Source organism: Marmota flaviventris, chromosome 12 (assembly GCF_047511675.1).
Source record: "Marmota flaviventris isolate mMarFla1 chromosome 12, mMarFla1.hap1, whole genome shotgun sequence".
Lineage (NCBI taxonomy): Eukaryota > Metazoa > Chordata > Mammalia > Rodentia > Sciuridae > Marmota > Marmota flaviventris.
This window is the reverse complement of record NC_092509.1, coordinates 70,768,003-70,786,836: the sequence shown is the minus strand read 5'-3', so window position 1 is coordinate 70,786,836 and position 18,834 is coordinate 70,768,003. Positions and strand designations below refer to the sequence as shown.

Below are 18,834 nucleotides of genomic sequence, written 5' to 3'. Positions count from 1 at the left end.
AAGGAATGTGGGGGGGAAAGAGATTGGAACCAGACCTCAGACCTTGAGTTAATGGATCAACACGTGAAAGGACTGGCTGAACCTGGTGGTCCCACAATTCGAATGCACGTGAAGAAAAGCAGAGATGACACATTTATAGGCATTAATTTTCTTAATGGCCTGGGCCAAGGTCTCACCCTCCTGCGCAACACCTTCCAGCACCTCCGCCCTGCCCTGCGCAGGCCCGAGCCCAGCCGGCCGCGACCTCTCCCCGGCCCCTCCCCGGCCCGCCCCCGGCCCCGCCCCAGCCGTGGGCCGCCCCTCCTTCCCCGCGGTCTCTGCTCTGGGGCCCCCGCCCAGGGCCGAGAGCCTGGCCTCTCGGAGCAGCCCTGCTCCTGTAGACTGGCGTCGACCGAGCCCCGCGCCCCGAGCCACACGGGAGTCCCAGCAGGTGGCCGTCCGTCACCCTCTCGGCTGAAGCCTGGGTGAGGACACCGCGAGCGCCTTTCGGCTCGCCCCAGTTACTTTGAAACCGAAAACGTCGCTGCGGCTTCAGCTCGGTGCGGGGCCGCGGCGGCCGCTGGCCTGGCCGCCCTCCGGGCTGGTGTCGGGCTCGGCCTGGCCGGGCTGGGACAGAGGCGGCGGGGTCCGGGTCCTAGGCGCGGGAGGCCGGCGGGGCAAGTGGCCGAGTGGGTGCGGTGTGGAGCGAGTTTTCTTAGCAGGGGGGTGTGGCAAGGACAGAGACTGGGGTTCCCGAGCTGGGGAGCTGTTCCAGAGTGGCTGAGGGCTGGAGAAGCCAGGTTCAGGTGGGGGTGCTCTGGCAGGGTGGGACTTGCAGGCACACCCCAGCCCCTCCACTCCCTTAGCCATCCCTCCACTTCTGCAAGACTTTCCGAGCTGAGTTCACCTCCAGAGGGAACCGTTAATATTGCCATGAATGGAAACCTCCACCAGTTCCATTGCTCAGCACCCCCTCCCCAGAAGGTGAGTTCTAAGCGATCTTGAAGCCAAAAACCAAGGGTCCCAGCGATGAAATGAGTTGTTCAGGGGCACCCAGACAAGTCATGGATTCACCAGGACGTGTCCTCTCTCCGCACCCCATCCCCGCCCGCCATTATGGCTCTGCAGGGTTTTGGCAGTTGTGAGAACTCTCGGGGAAGATCAGGGCCAAGCTCTTGCTGCTGGTCGCGCAGGGCCGCTCAGGTCTACTTTCTTTCTCGGTTGTTCTGCTCCCTCCAGTGGTTTCCATATTTGGCTATTTCAGATTTACTTTCGTGAGAACTCGGTTATCTCGCAGTTGACAGGCAGGACTGCCAGAGGCATGTTGAGGTTAGTGAAATGAGGCGAGGCTCCCTGCCCAGGCTGCCCCCTGCAGCCCCACCCTCCACAGCTCTGGGCTCTGAACCACGTTCTGGGAGAATGGAATCTAGTAAACCAGTTTAAGGCACTAAATCTTTGTTGGGCACAGGTGCTGTGTGAGAACTGGACTAGGGCCAATGGATATGTTTCCTTTCTCCAGAGGTACATGCATTTTAAAAGGGTTTTAGAAGACCTAAAATGCAAAGAGATTGGCTGAAATACTTCTGGGAATAAAATAGGTCTGGGTGTGTGTGAGAGAGATAATTTTAGACACCAAAAGGTTGGGCTAATGGGCTAAGACCTCCCAGGGCCCAGCATGACTGGCTGCTCTGCTTTACACACACACAAAACCCAAGTCAGGAGCCTTAACATAATTGGTGGTTTGGATGAATATCTGCTGTCTGAACACTCCCACCTCCAACTCCCATCTGAAGAAGAGAGACAGAAATTGCTGCAGGAGAGATGAATGTGAGAGGGAAGTGGGAAATGCCTGGCCTTTATAGAGGGTTTTTGTTCTTGTAACTCTAGGACTGGGTCAGCTCTTAGAACTCACTTATCTCTCATTAGGTAAAAGGTAGGAGAAAGCCTCCTGTTGGAGCCAGCTTATGGAGAGGAGAAATGAATGGAGAAGGTGACTGGCTTGGAGTCTGTGTAGGTGGGGGAAAGAATAGCAGGCAGCAAGCATCACCTGAGAACTTTTGGATGTGGGTAGTAGGACAGTGGAATGAATATGGAAAAGAAGTGGGGGCCCCGCCATGGGAAATATTGTCGTGACTTGGGTGTTTCAGGGGAAATATTTGCAGAGTGGGGGAGCTAGATGCCTCTGAGTCATTCCCATTAGGCTAGCAATGGGAAAGGTGCCTCAGCACTTGAACAAATAAACCTTCTGTGATTGTCTCTGCTTTACTAGAGAGGACCATGAAGAAAAAAATAATAATAATTTCTTGTTGTAAAACTCATTCCTTTCCAAAGCATTTTTTCATTACTCCTGTCACTTTGTTCTTATTTTGTCCTCCATGACACCCTCATGAGTCAGGCCAGAGCAGGATTATTCTCCACACCTCCCAGATGGTGAGGGGGAAGCACTGAGTATAAATAACATTCAAGTGCTTCTGCTGGATTAGGCTGGGGGCTCTAAGGTCTGGTTCTACTGCTCCAGGACCCTCATCCTGGTTTCTCACAGAGCCTCACATCTGCCCATCTCCTCTTCATCTGAGGGGTCAGCAGGGGACCCAGATTCCTGGATGGTCTGTTCCCAGCAACATGGAGTAGATTTTGTTGGAGACTTCCACAGTCATTACCTGAATAGATACTTCATAGTCAGTTCTGCCAGCCAGGTGAACTCAGGGAAAGACCTGTATCTGTTTTTGTGTGTGTCCTGGAATCTGGCATAGAGTTTGCTGAATTGCACTGAATTCATTTAGGATGTGTCTCCCTTGGGCTGCAAGCTGAGAACATGTGCTGGGTAGGGCTTAGGAGAAAGATCTTGAACTGCTAGTAAGACTTGCTTAGATCCCAGGAATCAGTGTAACACTGTATAGTTTACAAATAGCCTATATCATTAGATTATCTCCTAGTTACTTCCCTGAGAGAAGGGAGAGGCAGGTGCTATTCCTTCCACTGTATCTAGTTGCAAGCTGGGGCTTAGAAGTCATGTGAAAGATCTCGGGTATGAGCAGAACCCAAGTCTTCTGAATGAAATTCCTGTGCTCTTCCCATGGTACTTTGACTAAAGGAATCCAAGATTCTGGGCAGGAAGGAGGTGACAGAACCAGCAAGGCATTCATCAAAAATTGCCAGGTACCTTTGTCACTGGTGGGGGTCTTTAAGAGTTCATAGACCAGGGGGAAGCGGGTAGTGGCAGATTCAATCTCTGAAGAATTTTCTCTGCCCAGGTTGTGGCTTTCCCAGTGTGTCTCTGAGCAGAAGCTCTTGTCTCAGCAGAGCTCCAGCAGAGGAGTACCGGTGTGCATGTGTGTTGGAGGTGGGGGGGACACACTAGGACAGAAATGATCTCTAGGACTGGGGGCACCTGCTGCTACTGCTGCCAGGCTTGGACCAACATGAATTTGTTGCTTTGCTTAAAGAAAAGCTTTATTGGAGGGACCCCTATGGCCTCTGGCAAGTCATGTCTTGTGAGGAAGTAGAGTGGAGGACCAGGAGACAAAAGTGAAAATACTCATTGGTCCAGAGAGAGGCACATTTTGCAAACAACGACAAGCACATTTTGCATATTGGTGTCGGCAGGCAGGTGGTGGTGCTGTAGCAGAAGCAGTGTGCACCCCCATGGCTTGAACATGTGCAATGTACATCAGACATGCAGTTCCTGTGGACACGGTGTTAAATGGCTTAGCCCAGTGAGCATCCCTCCTGGAGTAGTCTGAGAGGTATGTGCATGTGTGGCGGGGGGTGCTACTCACTTTCAGCAGATCCCTGTGCCTCATTTCCTGACAACATGAGCTCTGTCATTTTCACTCCTCACCAATTCACAAAACCCCTGGAATTCCCCCCCACAGCCTTTTCTTTCTTCACCGCAAAGGTGCTCTCTTCCCAACCAAACCAAGAGCACCTTCTCCACCTACACTCCTGAGTCACTCCTCCCTCAGAGACAGGTTCCCTCCATTATTCCCTCCCCTCTCCACAGACTGCCTTCTGCTGTCTGCCTTTACTATTAAACAGGAAGGCCCTGTGTTTTTCAGCCCTTCTTCTCTCTCCTTCACCAATTAGTTTCTGAAAACAGTAGCCAGCACTTGCTCCCTCTTCCTCACTCAGCACCCAGCACCTGCTCTGCTGCTCAGATTGCCTTGTGAAGACTTCCAGGACCTGGTAATCTTCTGTCGCCAGCCTCTGCTGCAGCTGTCACCAGGCCGCTACTCCATTGCCACTGGTGTTTCCCAGCTTGACCTCGAACTTCTAGTTCTCCCTCCCTCCCTGAAAGTGTCAGTGCGGGGCCCAGATTGCATCCAAAGGTGGATTTCTATTCCCCAGGCCCCTCTTCTAGAGCACTTTGTCACTCTGAAGGCTTAACCCCACCGTTTTAAATAAAGATTATTTCTCACCCAGCTCTATTCTTGGCCATTTTGATTTGTGATATTTCAGTAGCCCCTTAGATACTTGTCCTAAGCCACTTCTTCCTCTGCACCCTCCACAACTGTTGCAGAAGTCCTCTCTTTCCCAGTCAGTCCCCATCTAGTCTATTCCCAGATCAAGGCTCTCCAGCCTTTTTCCTGGATCTCTGAATTATCCATTCTCTCCTTTCCTGCCCCAGGCCATCCATATTCTCTTTTCCACACTGTTGCAGAGGGTCTTCTTAATACATCACCTAGTCAACACTTACTGCTTTCAGTAATATCAGAGTGGAAATAGTGTGGTCTTTGGAATCTAGCAGAGCAAGCTGCAGCTTTGAAGAAGAATAGTACCTGGCAAGGAGCAAACACCAGGAAAGCAAATAAAACTGATTTGGGAAGCAAAATGGAGGCTCTGGCTTAATCACCATGATCAGAGCAGTTACTTCAGTGATACTCTACTGCGAAGTGAGAACAGGATGAGCTGGATTTGTTGCAAAGCCATTAGCCAGAGGCCTTTCTGTTCTCTCTTCTCTCTCTCTCTCTCTCTCTCTCTCTCTCTCTCTCTCTCTCTCTCTCAACATATATTTATTTAGTTGATGATAGAACTTCATTTTTCATTTACTTATATGTGGTGCTGCAAATCGGACCCAGTGCCTTACACATTCTAGGCAAGTGCTCTATCACTGAGATACAACCCCAACCCCTCGGTTCTCTCTTACTAAGGCAGATGACTTAGAACAGCTAGGCTGAGTTCTGAGTCTTCCAATAGTGAGGCCCTTGATCCTGGAGGATGGAGGCTGGTGGGTGGGGTTAAGCTAAGCCAAAATCAGGAAGGTCCCTCCTCTGCCCTCATGCTGTTAGGACTCTGAGAGAGAGGTTGGGCATGTGATTCAACCTAGGAAAACTTACCATGCCTCCCAGTTTAACATAAAGCAAAGGATTAGATGCTAATCTAATGAAAGAAGTTATCTTTCACTAATCTAGTGAAAGAAGTTATCTAAAAATTGGGTGAGGTTGATTGTGGGGTTGGAGAACAGTAGACAGAATATGTCCATAAGGTCCATTCAAGAGGCCTCAGCTACCAACTGGATGCGGGGAGGAAAAAAGGCATCGCCAGGAATGATTCTGCTATTCTGGTGACTGCAGCAAGGCAGACAGTGAGTGTTCACCAAAAGGGAGCTCTGGAAAGACAGCAGCCAGGGAATGTGGAAATTGGCTCACTTTTGGATGTGCTGGCTTTGGAGTGTCTGCAAGGCATTCACAAGGACAGATGGGGTTGGCAGGAACACGGATAGTCTATAGGCAGAGGGGCTGTCTGGGATGGAGGAAGAGAGAATTGGGAGTTGTTTGTTCATACATGGTTATGGAGGCCAGCTCAGTTTGGTTTCAGTGAAGCTAGAGGGAAAGTATTTTCAAGTGTGAGAGTTGGATGTGGAGAGTTGGAGTTAACCATGTCACATGCTACCTAGAGGTCAGACAAGGGGAAAACTGAAGATTGACCATTGGTGTTAAAGACCCATAGTCACTGGGGGACGTGGCGAGAGCAGTTTTGGGGATTGGTGAGGATGTGAGCAGGCTGGTGTGGCTGTGGATTGGGTGGAAGAGAGGCCCACTCACATGGGGTATGAGGATGAGTCCAGAAATTTAGCTGTGAGATGGGAGAGAGCACAAGTTTTAGGGAAATCTGAGAGGGGGAATGTTTTGTTTTTCTTGAATCTTGGGAGACTGTGACTGTTTGATGCTGAAAGGAAGGAGAGGTGGTTAGTGGTAAAGGAGGTGGAGGTGGGTGAGAATCTACATCAAAGGATCCCTGGGAAGGGAGGAAGACAGGAGTCCAGGGCAGGTGCAGACCATCTGGCGAGATTGGCCTAACTCAGAAGTCACCTCTGCAAACACCCTGGGAGGGAGAGAGCAGAGAAAGGCCCCCTATAGGGAGATATGCAGATCTGGTGGCAGGAAGTGGAGGTCGTTCTGGTCTGATGACTTCTAGTTTTTTTGGTGTGTGTTGTAGGAAATTAAGTTTCCTGGTGAGACTGGGGGGAGTGGTCAAGGTTTGTGGAGAAGAGAGAAAGCTTTGAAATAAACAGTGAAAACACAAATGAGCTCAAATAAAAAAACTAGCCTTGCACCTGTCGACACGATCCCAAAAAGGACTCTGGCAAATGGCATTTTGGATCTAGCACCTGTGCAGTGCCTGGAACCTCAGTGGGGACACTATAAATGTCTGTTGAACTGAATTGTTGCCTATCCACCTACAGACATCCTTCTCAGCATTTCCCCCCTCCTTTCCAGGTAACTGGTGCCCTTAGGCCAGAGCTCTCCACTGTGGCTCCTAAGTGAGTGAGGAGCACTGCTCTAGCTTCACTCTCGACCATGTAGATCCTCCTTCTCCTTACCCTTCTACCCCACCCCAAGTCAGCCATCAGTAGTCAACCTTGCCCTCTCTAGCTGAAACTGGTAGAATTTGAGGACTTATGAACAGGTGGCATGTTCCATGGCAGCGAGGCTATCTGCTTTCTGTAGAATATCACTAAGGCTCTCAGTCTTCAGGTCAGTATTTATTGAGCATCTGTCATGTGCACCACTGTAAGGGTTGGAACCTCAGAAAGCAAAAGAAACAATCCCTGCCCTCTTGGAGCTTTTATTCTGCTAGGGGAAATCAGAGAGTAAAGAGGTAAACAGAGAATATCAAATGGTAATAAGGGCTTTGGAAAAAAATACAACAGGGGATGGGAGTGCCAGGGACATTGGGTTTCCATATAGGTTGGTTGGCAAAGGCCTCACTAATGAGGCAGTATTTGAGCAGATGCCTGAAGCAAAAGAGCAAGCCCTTTGGGCATCAGGGTGAAGAATATTGTAGGATTAGCAAGCAGAAGGCAATTGTGCCATTAAGAAAAAGCAAGGTCAGTGTGACTCGAGTTAATGGGGCGGGGGGGCGGGGGAAGATGGGGGAAGCAGTTAAGAAGTGAAGATGGAGAGAATGGAAGGCCACATCACAGTGGGCTCTGCCATCTGAGGACCCTGACTCCTAAGTGTGATGGTACCCTAGCAGAAAAGAAGTGACAGAGATGACTTCTATTTTTTAAAGGGCCACTCTGACTGCTCAGATGTGAATGGGCTATAAAGGAGCAAGGTAGAACAAGAGACCAGTTAAAAGATGAACGCTATAATTAGTGGAGAGATGGTAGCACCACTTAGACCAGGGTGGTTATTCTGAAATCAGTGAGAATTATTTAGATTGGGAATATGCTGGGATGGAAGAGCTAGTAGGATCTGGCCTTGTGAAATGGAGAAAGGAACCAAGGATGACTCCCAAGATTTAGGCCCAAGCAACAGGGTGATTGGTGGTACCATTTCACTGAGAGGGATAAAAGCTATAAGGGGAGCAGGTGGGAGGGGATTGGATGTGATAAGTTTGTGATGCCTACTAAATGTGGGGGAATGGACTAGGCAGTTGAGGGGTTCATATACTTAGAAATTGGGGCATTGTATGCTATTGATATTATGTAAGCTAGGATGGACTCGGCAAGAGAATGAGTGTAATTAGAAAACAAAAGGAAGTGCAGCACCTGCTTGGAGCTCCCCAAGAAGGGGGCCTAAGACTGCTATAGTAATCTAGTCGGTGCTTCTTGCACTGTTGCACTCACAGAGTCTAGCCTGGGAACTTGCTAAAATATCACTCTTCTCATTGCTGCTGAGAAATCTTGATGCTGAAGTATATTAATTAGGGTAGGCTAAACTACTATAACAAATAGACCCCCTCAAAGTAGAGGTCTTGTCCTTCGGAATAAAGAATCCAAGCCAGCAATTTTATTATGCTTGGGGACAGATTTTTAGGTAGCACATGCTAGGACCTGACCACTCTGAGAACTGCTGCATAGATATGACCCCTACCTGTACTGAACACCCCTTGGGAATGAGAGCTGTCCAGCAACCCACTCCAGCCCCACCCATGATAGAATAAGGCATAGACCTATCTGCATGCAATAGGCACTGAGTAAATCTGGCTGGAATGGAAAGGTTGATGTTACACGGTTATTAAGTGCTGATTTATGTGCCAGACACTATGTGCTACTAATTTATGTGCATTAGCATATTTAATTTTAACTATAAGCCTTTGAGGCAAGTATGGTTTTTTGTCACATTTTCTATATGAGGACAAGGTGCCACAGATCAGAGGAGGGCAGAAATCCCAACAGTCTGGCTCTAAAGCTGGTCTCTAGCCAGTAGGCTCTACCATCTTTCAAGACCACTTGGTGTTGGTTGAGATGGTGGAATATCTCTCAGCCATGACACAGAGCAAAGAGCACTGGATTTGGAGTCAGAAAGTTTATACAGGTTGAGCATTCCTAATTTAAAAATTCAAAATGCTCCAAAATCTGAAACTTTTCTATTGTCAACATGATGCCACCAGTGGACACTTGCACACCATGAAACTCTGTTTCATGCACAGAAGTATTAGAAACATTCTACTAATTACTTCCAGGCTGTGTGTATGAGATGTATAAGAAATAAAAATGAATTTTGTGTTTAGACTTGGGTCCTATCCCCAAGGTATCTTGTTATGTATGTGCAAATGTTAAAAAAAATTCAGAATACAAAAACACTTCTGATTCTGAGCATATTGGATAAGGAGTACTAAGCCTATATTTTAAATTCCTGCTCCACCACTTAGCTGTATGATTGGAGGCAAACTGCTTAACAACTTGGGGCCTAGATACTAGATTGGAAATGGGACAGTGAAAATATTGTCACAGGATTAGTGGAGGCCTGGGTGTGATATTATATGTAAAGTAAGCTGGCAACTGGTAGTAGGTGCGAGGCATCATCATCATCATCACCACCACCACCACCCCTTAAAAAATGAACTGTTGGGGGCTGGGGCTCAGCGGTAGCATACTTGCCTGGCATGTGTGAAGCACTGGGTTTGATTCTCAGCATCACATATAAATAAATAAATATATTGAGATGGAAGAGTTTGTTGGATTTGGCCTTGTGAAGTGGAGAAAGGAACCAAGGATGACTCCAAGATTTAGGCAAAAGCAACAGGGTGATTGGTGGTACCATTTCACTGAGATGGACTAAAACTATAAGGGGAGCAGGTTGGGCGGGGATTGGATGTGTTAAGTTTGTGATGCCTAACTAAATGTGGGGGAATGGACTAGGCAATTGGAATGAGTCTGAGGTTCAGAGGAGGGGTTCATATACATAGAAATCTATCAACAACCAAAAAAACAAAAAACAAAAAACTGAACTGTGGGGACTGGGGTTAGAGCTCAGTTGTAGGACGTTTGTTTGCCCAGCATTTGTGAGGCACTAGGTTCGATTCTCGGCACCACATATAAATAAATAAATGTCCATTGACAACTAAAAAAAAACAAAATTAAAAATAAAACAAACAAACAAACGACCACCACAACAAAAATCTGTGGATCCCCTGCAATTACCTAAAAGAGCTTCCAGATAGCAAACCAGAATAGTTCTTTGGTACATTTTTATGTGTTGGTATTTCTGCATGATATTTGGTTTGATGAGTTTTGCTGTGTTTGTTTGCTTGCTTGCTTTTTTAAATGTGAAGTTATTGACTAACTTAAGTCCTTCCAAACCTATGTGGCTAAATTAGGGAAAGAAAGAGCCCCTCCCCAGATTCTGCCTATTTCTCTTGGGTCTCCTTTCTGGAGTCTCCCTCTTCTGTGTTATCAAGCCATGAATCTCAAAGGCTAATGTCAAGTGTTGTCCCAAGGGACTGAGTTCTTAGAGTCAGACCTTACAATGACTGGCTGTGTGGGGGACAGATGGGGTATGCCTGAGAGTGGACCTCAGGAAGACTCTTCCCCTGAGGCTGGATTGAGAGGGCCCCCTCTGGTCCTATCTGCTTCTTCCATGATCATGGGCCAGAGCTGGCCTCACTACCAGTTAGGAGGGGGTTGCCCTACCTCCCACACAACATCACCTCATGCTCTAGCCACAAACTTCCAGCTCTGGCAGTAGAATGTTGTCAGTATGTCACATGTCTGTGACCAGATTTAGAGATATGTATCTCCACAGCTGACAAAGGCAGCTATAGGTGAGCATTTATAGGAAGGTAGGTCACAGCTAGAATGATGTTGACCTTTGGTGGCTAAGCATCACCAAGTGTTCAAACCACTCCTTATCCACAGGAGATATATTCCAAGATCCCCCGGGATGAATGCCTGAAACCTCAGATGATACCATATCCTATTTATACATACATACCTACTGTAGGGTTTAATTTACAAATTAGTCACAGTAACAGATTAGTAACAGTAACTAATAAAAATAGAATAATTAAAACAATATGCTACAATAAAATTGCCAGCATAACTCTTCTTGTGCCTTGGGGCCAGTATTAAATAAAATAATGTTTACTTGAACACAACACTATAAACTGGAACAGTGGGTCTGATAGCCAGGATGGCTATCAAGTGGGGATGCTGGACAAAGAGATGATTCACATCTCAGCATGGAGCGGGATAGTATGATATTGCATCATACTACTCAAAATGGTGTGCAATTCCAAACTTACTATTAGTTTCTTTCTGGAATTTTTATTAGAATGTTTCAGACCTTGGTTCATCACAGGTAGCTGAAACCAAGAGAGCAAAACTGAGGATGGGGGGAGCTACTGTACTCATTAGCATATCTGTTCTGCAGCCTTGTAGAGTGGTCTCAGATCCTTTGCCTTCCCTCAGAACACCTTTCTTAGGCCATGGAAAGTGGGGTTATACCCAGTCCTTACTTGAAAATACTTCTGAATTCACCCTAAATCTAAAGTGTTGTTTATTTGGCTATGTATCCAAGCTCCCATGTCCACAGGACCATTGGAATCCTATTCAGTTTCCTAGTATGTGCTCTGTGTGCCTATGTGAGCAAATAGGTAATTAGGAAGGGAGAATGGAAGAAAAAATTGGGCCTGAGATGGTAGTCCCATAACTCCTCCGAGTGAGGATTTGCCTACATTCAGAAATATAGTCCAGCTGGGGAGCAGGGATCCTTTTTAATAAGAAGTGGAATCTGTGGCAAGAACCAAGGTCAGATGGCTAACCCAGCCTGGGGAGCCCCACAAAGGGTAGGGTGCTGACAAAGAGCCTCCTAGTGGTGTGGTCAGGGCTGGGAAGAGAACCAAAAGTACAGTGTCCCCAGGGCCAACAGATCAGGGGGTTTCAAGAAGGAAGTGCCAAATGCCACATAAAGGGCAGGAGGACAGTGATTTAGAAGAGATGGTTTGGCAAATCCAATTATGTGATTATAGTTTAGATCATCAAATTAGCATAATGTGTTTTTCCATACTAGGACCGTTACGTATACCCCTCACCCTCATGATTTGGGCCCCCTCAGCCTATTCAAGGGTACAGATGAACTCAGGAGGGTAGGGAACACCACAGGAAAGTGCTGGTGAGATCTAATGAGGGACAAGAGTCTTTGGCCACTATCTGGATCAGGTACCACCCTGGAGCCGCCAGGAGTGGGAAGGTGTTTGGCTGGAGCTATGACTGGGCTTGAGATGGTGAGTGAACTGGGCTCCAGAGAATGAGAAATCCGAACCCATCAAACTGCACTTCTGTTTCCTCCCCTGCCTCTATAGGTGGTAGGGACTCAGCAAAGGAACTATTTGCACAAAGTGGTTGGCTAAATGAACGAATGTAACCATGAATTCAAAATACTGCATTGGGTGAAAAGTGATCAGAAAAAAAATGGAGGATAAAATAGAGAAATGAGAAAAATGACAACAGAAGACAGTTCTAGGTAGAAAGAAAGCAGTCAGCCTAGTTAAGAGTGCCAGATGAGAGGGAGCAGTTCTGTTGTATGTTTGGGGTCAGCAGTAGTGACTAATGAAAAAGCTCATGATGTGGGGGAAAAACATGGAAATAGGTACAGTTTGGTGAGTAAATATGAATGTCAGCCAGCAGTGTGCTGTGTCAGCCAGCCAAAAGGTTACAGTTATGACCTTGAGCCTTAATAGACATACTACTGACTGGGAGTGGGGAGACAAAGAGAGGGAGTAGGGAGTGGCCTGATAGGACTTGACTGTGGTCAGACCATGTCGGCCCATCACATTTCCTTCTGGGTCCAGCAAGGGGATAGAGATGCAGAAAAAGCAATGTCCATTCCCAGCAAACTGATGGGTGGAGAGACAAAGCATAAAAAGAACATGGGAAGGCAGTGGGCTTGCTAGGCTTAGGCAGGACTTCTTACTCAAACAGGTCTTCAGGAAGAGGGAATTAGGCTTTCTCCCAGGGGTCCTCACCTTTCCTATCTCACTGGACAGCAGCACCCAGGTCCAGGTATGAAGTCCCAAATCTTGAATGTTAGCCTTGGTTCCTTCTGTGCTTCCCAGCGTCACTTTCAATCTCCTGTGAAAACATCCCGAATCTCTCCCTCTCCCCACCCTTCTTGGACCCACACCATCTCCTTCCCCTGGATGGTGTTCAGTTTCTTAACTTCCCCTGCTGCCCCTGATCCTCCATTCTCCATTTAGCATTTGGAATGGTCTTCAAATTCCAGAACAGGTACTGCCAGTGGCTGCCTAAGGTGCTCATGTGGCTTCCTGTTGCTCTGTTCTTAGGATAAGCCCCAACTCCTTCCCTGGTCCACCTGTCCCTGTGGGTGCTGGCTCCCGCTTGCTCCTACTGCTTTTCTCCTCCAGGACACTTAGGCAGCACTGCCTCCCTTCTGTTTCTCTGACGTGGCCAGTCCTTGCCAGCACTGACCTTTGCCCTCACTGGCCCTCCCTCCATTCCTCACACCTGCTGCTCAGGTATCACCTCCTCCATGAGGTTTTCAGTCTAAAGTAGATGCTTCTAGCTCAACATATTGTTTATTTTTTTCAAAGACCTTATCATATCCTGTGATTGCCACCTTTGTTTGTTTTCCCTTTGTCACTTCCATTAGATTGTAAATGCCATGGACCATTTTTCTTATCCACCCTTGGCCCTGAGCCCTGACATGTCAGGCAGCCGGTTATCCTCAGAGTGTGTGATGATGATGGAGGCTTAGAGGAAAATGCTGAATAATTATAATAGCGTTTTGTGCAGCATCATTACAAGCGCTTAATGCGTGGGGGGGGGGTCTACAAACTTTTTCTGTAAAGAACTAGATTGTAACTATTTTAGGCTTTGTAGGCTATATGGTCTGTGTTGCAACTACTTAGCACTGCTGTGGTAGTGCACAGACAACCATAGGCAATATCTAAACAAATGAATGTTCCTGTGTGCCAATGAAACTTAGTTTACAAAAGTAAGTAGCAGCCTCACTGAGCACAACTGTAATCACAGCAACTAGGGAGGGTGAGGCAGGAGGATCCCAAGTCCAAAGCCAACCTCACCAAATTAGTGAGGTCCTAAGCAACTTAGCAAGATCCTGTCTCAAAATAAAATTTTTTTTTAAAAGGGCTGGGTATGAAGCTTCGCAGCTAAGCACCTCTGGGTTCAATCACTGGTACCAAAAAAAAAAAAAAAAAAAAAAAAGTATCAGACCAGCCATCCCCTGATGCATAGTATTAACTTAGTTAATCTTCCAAAGTTCTATGAGGTAATTACTATTATCACTACCACCATTTTCAGATGAAGAAACCAAGAGTCTTAGACACTAAATAACTTGACCTCAAGCAAGAGAGGTGGAACCAGAGTTTGGACCCACATTACTGCACTTCAGAGCCCCTGGTGGTGCCTATCAGATGCACCTCTCAGTGGGCCCTGGAGAAAAAGGGAGGAACCCCAGCTCCTGCTTATCCCAAGGGCCTCACTGCTTCCTGTTAGGAAGAACTCTCCAGTGTTCAGTATTCTCATTCAGTAATTAGGGAATGATGCTAATATGTGTGTCATAGTGTTGTCAGGGTTAAAATGGGTTAAACAGGTAAATTAGCTGGCTCCAGGCTTGGACACAGCCCTAATAAGTATAATCCTAACCCAGGATTGATTCTAGTCTTGGGTTCCATATACATCTTTCCATATCATTCCCTTGTCCTCTCCTCAACCAGAACAGTCCTGGATTCTCTTCATGGCCCTGCATACAGCAACCCTCTTGCACTGTGGCCTTGTCCATTAGCCCCAGCTTCCCTATTGATCAAGCGCTTGAGTGCTTGGCCAGGCATGGTAGATCTGAGGGTCAGGAGATTAATGGGGATGGCCATCCCCTCGGGCAGCCTCCTGAGGGGTTCCTAGATAACAGCGGGTCATTGGAGATTCACAGAATCAGAAATGAGGAAGGGTCCTAAAGTACTAGAGTCAAAACAGGCCTTCCTAGGGGGAAAGCTTTGTGTGACCAAATCACACAAAGTGTGATGCTTGCTCCCTTTTTTTTTTTTCTCTTGATTTAAATAGAGCAAATTTGAAAGTCCTCCTAATTCCCTAAAAGTAGCTCAGGTAGACTCTGGATGGTTCTGAGTGGTTTCCCTTCAGTGAGACTGACCTAAGGCATCCTCAGGATACGCGTGGGGGTGTCAGCAGCAGCAGAGATGCCTTTTAGCCATTGCACACTTTTCTGTTCACCAATGTAGTATGCAGTGCTGCCAGGAAAATGGGGAAGCAGAGATTTCCTAACAATTTGGACAGAATCACACTTCTCTTCTAAGGAATTAAGGTCAGAACTACATCACTCTTCATCCTGGTTGGTGGCCTATCATCACATCTCTTCTGGCTACTATGGTGTCACCTGGTCTGGCCTTGGTCGCCCTCCCTTGATAGGCCCCATGGAAGAGGGCTTCATTGCTTCTGCCTTTCACGAAGGCCCTTCCTCTTTGTCTAACCTGTCTGGCTAAATATCAATAAAGCCAGTTTCTCCCATAGGTCACCTAGAGGGTTTTTTTTGGTTGTTTTTAAGGTTAGGGTTGGAGGAGAGCCCTGGCAGTTCTTTGGAGCGGCTGCTTCTTCACAGTCTTAGATTGCTGGGCTGGGCTGTCACAGACAGAGTGTTTCAGTTCTCTCTTGTGCAATGGAAATAACATAGAGAAAAAGCTTTTCTTCCCACCACCTTTTTTTTTTTTTTAAACATTCATGGTAGGAAATCATCTTCTTGAGAAAGCAGATCACCGAATTCAAGGCCAGGTACAATGTTGAACAGGGAGTTGCTGGCCTCCTAGCTGGTGAGCCTCTGGCATCAAAGCCAGGGCTACTGTCTTCTAGAATACCCAGGGCACAGCTTCCAGAGCCTCCTTGGGTTACTGCATCTGGAAATTTTAACTTTTCCTAATTACTAGTCACAGTTTCTCCTCCTTTGAGCCCAGGGTCCTTCAATGGGCCTTAGGAAGGTTTGGAAAATAACATATTTGCATCCCCCTCATACTGCTGAATGTGAGTATTAGGGACTTGGCTGCAAATATTCCTGGCAAGGCCTGAGAAGAACTGAGAAATGGACAATTTGCAGTTGAGCAGCCCATCCCTGACTGGGCAGCTTTCCTTGGTCAGTGTGGTGTTGCTTCCCAACTGTCCATGGCTTGAAGTCTATCGTGGAGCACTGGGCCAGCCTTTGTATTCCCACCTCATCACCCAGTTCTACAGCCTTCACCTTCCAGAGAAAGCGATCTCTCTTGGCTCTTCAGCTTAGTAGCCTCCCTTGCAGAGGAGCCTTGGAGAAAGGCCAGGGGCTTCTCCTATATCCTCAAGATCCTCCCAGGTACCACCCCAGTACTTAACAGCGGCCCTTGACCCTGTGTGTTTTTGTCTAATCTAGTCACTAATAGCTTGAATCTTGGGCCTGGAAACAAGTCACAAAAGAGTCACAGAAGGCTAAAGGGGATATTCTTTGGGGAAAGTAGCACCAATTCAATCATACATGGGGTGTGACACAGAGGCTGTGCCCCAGCAATGTGTGTGAACAAGAGGGTTAAGGCTTTTATACTCACTTCAAAGAGTTTTCCAATGTGTTCTCTTGGCTTATCTTTCCATATCTTCCTGGCATAGACTAAACCTATTACATCAAACATCCCCACTAAGAAAAGTATTTGTAAAGTGAAAAAAATTTTAATTCCCCAGACACATTTTTAAAATTTTTTTAAGTTGACAAATTTTGCATCTTTAATGAGAATTCCTGGTGTTCTTAGATCTAACATACTGTTTTTTTTTTTTTTTAAATTGAGGTAAAAGCCACACAACATAAAATTAGCCATTTATAAGCATATAATTCAGTGGTATGCAGTATGTTCACAACATTATACAACCCTTGGGCAGGTTTTAAATTACTTGTATCACAAAGAAAACATGGCCATTCCTAGGAATAATGAAATTAAATGATAGTTTATATAATATGATGAATCATATAATTTTGATTAATCATATAATTTATTCCAATAGAAGATATGTGAGAGGTCAACTGGTCTCATTAACCCCACTCTACCAAGACTGTCCCAAAGGCATCCTGACCTTACAAAGCCTCCACCCACACCCTCGCCTTCCCTCTTGATCCTCTCTTCCTGGTGCCAGTCCTTCCCTGGAGTCTGAGTCTCATCTCCAGTCTCCTCTCCTTCAGCCCTCCCAGCCAACCCACTTCTACACCTAAGTATGTGACCTCACAAAGTGCTCCCCAGGCATGGGCCATTGCTTTGGGTCCGGCCGTCCTCACCTTCCTTTGCTCCCTTGTAGTCTCTTTCCATAAATTCCTAGCTGGGCTGTCTTCCACACTTACAATCCCAAAAAAGGATCAAAATCATGGGGTAAAGTGTGCAGTTACTGGCTATGGTATTCATTTGGGAATCTTCACCATGTGCTCCTCCCATCTCTTCCAACTAGTGTCACACAGATCTTTCTAGATATTTCCAAAAGCTAGTTAAGTTGTACAGGAGTTGGGCACAGGCCCTGGAAAAGCTGGGAAGCCAAATAGGATACTTGGAGGGAGGCATCCATACTCCTCCAGGGCTGAAGGCACCAGGGAGGGGACCCAGGAGCTGGGGATCATGCTGGGTCAGCCTGGTGGGAATTAGTCCATGAAGAGGGGTCTTTGGGCAGTGGAGTCTTAGAGCCATGGGAGAGACCCAGTCATGTTGAGATGCTGCCCAGCACTGGGAGACTGGGAAGAAATCCTCTGGCTTCTCCTCTCCTCCTACTTCCATCTCCTGCCACTGCCTTTCATTGACTGAAACCAGCCAGAAGCCAGGGAGCCTGGAAAGCAGAGTTTGTGGGGGTAAGCCTCACCCCACCTCATGGTGCAGACCCTTGCAGAACAAAAGTAGTGAGTAAGCAAGCCAGCAAGTGACCACAGTGTTCCTTTACTTCCACTATAGTGACAGTTAATTACTAACCATTCTAAGAGCTTTTATGATACCCTCTGGGAAATTCTTTTATGACTTTCATCTAGAAAACGCCTCCTTCTTGGGGACTAGCTGAAATGCTTTCTTCTCAGTGAAATCAGCATGGACACCTCAAAAAATGTTAGCTACCCCTCATCTGGGCTTCAACAGTTCTTTGTGTAAATCTCTTGGTGGCACTTGCCACCAGGATATTACAATTTATCATTTCTATGTCTGATTTCTTCTGCCCTTGGAGGGCCGCAGGTGTGGTCACAATGTCACAGGCTTTTGCATTCTTAAGATCTAGTGCAGGATGCAGTCAGTACAGCTGCATCGGTGCCAGGAACATACGGACTAGCAGGCTGTGGAGGGTTCTTGCCCAAGATTCCACAGCTGGTGAGTGGCTGAGCATGTGGTGGGATTGTCTGTCCACAATCTCTTACCCAGGAGACTTGGTCATGTGTCCTTTTTACTCTGGGATATGCTTTGCTGTAATCAGAACTACCCCAAGAATCAGCACTTGAAAACCCTGGAGACACAATTCCTGGGCTTATATCCTAGGAACTGTAATGTAGTGTTTAAAAATTTTCCAGACCTCCATGAATCCAGAGAGGGTGTCAGGGATCTCTACAGGTGGTGTGGACAGACAGACAAGGATTGACCTTTCTTCATTAAACCTCGAGACTAAATTAACATGTGGCCTTTTTGTTGTAGCTAAAGGCTCAATGCATGCTGCTTCTGTATGTGAAACTATTATATGTTCCTCAGAAACAAATAAATCAGAAGGAATGTATTAGTAAAGAATTTAAGTTGCGACATGCACATCTGTTCTTGGAATTCTCAAAAAAAAAATATTCTCCTGGAAAAGATGCATCCATTTGTTAAAAATCAAAAACAACAACAGAAATTGTGTTTAAAAGAAACTCTGTGGTTCTTAGGGAGCAGAGAGGTGAGATTTTTCTCTTTCTTGACCTGAGCTAATAACTCCTCAGCAGGAGGAGCACACTGTACACTCCGTCACCCACAGGAATCAGGTACTGTTGACTACAGAAAGACGATGTGCAAGTTCTATTATTAGTGGCTTTGATGATTTCTTCCTTTTTTGTAAGAACTGAGCTTCTTTGCTGTTCCTGTTACATAAGCTATTATACACAGAAGGGAAAGGCTTTAATAAAGCGGGGTGCT

General features: G+C 46.6%; 1 protein-coding gene across 4 annotated transcripts in view; it reads left to right on the top strand.

The window, feature by feature from the left end:
• The first annotated feature begins 339 nt into the window (after positions 1–339).
• Traf5 (TNF receptor associated factor 5) overlaps positions 340–18,834 on the top strand; it is a 44,730-nt gene continuing 26,235 nt past the window's right edge. The window contains exons 1-2 of one of the 4 annotated variants that reach the window (XM_071600100.1): positions 340–464; positions 867–963. In XM_071600100.1, coding sequence (XP_071456201.1) covers positions 917–963 — 47 coding nt within the window. In that variant the 5' untranslated portion in view covers positions 340–464; positions 867–916. Of the gene's footprint in view, positions 465–672; positions 964–18,834 lie in introns of those variants that run through there. The other 3 variants (XM_027934726.2, XM_027934727.2, XM_027934725.2) reach the window with 3 other exon arrangements.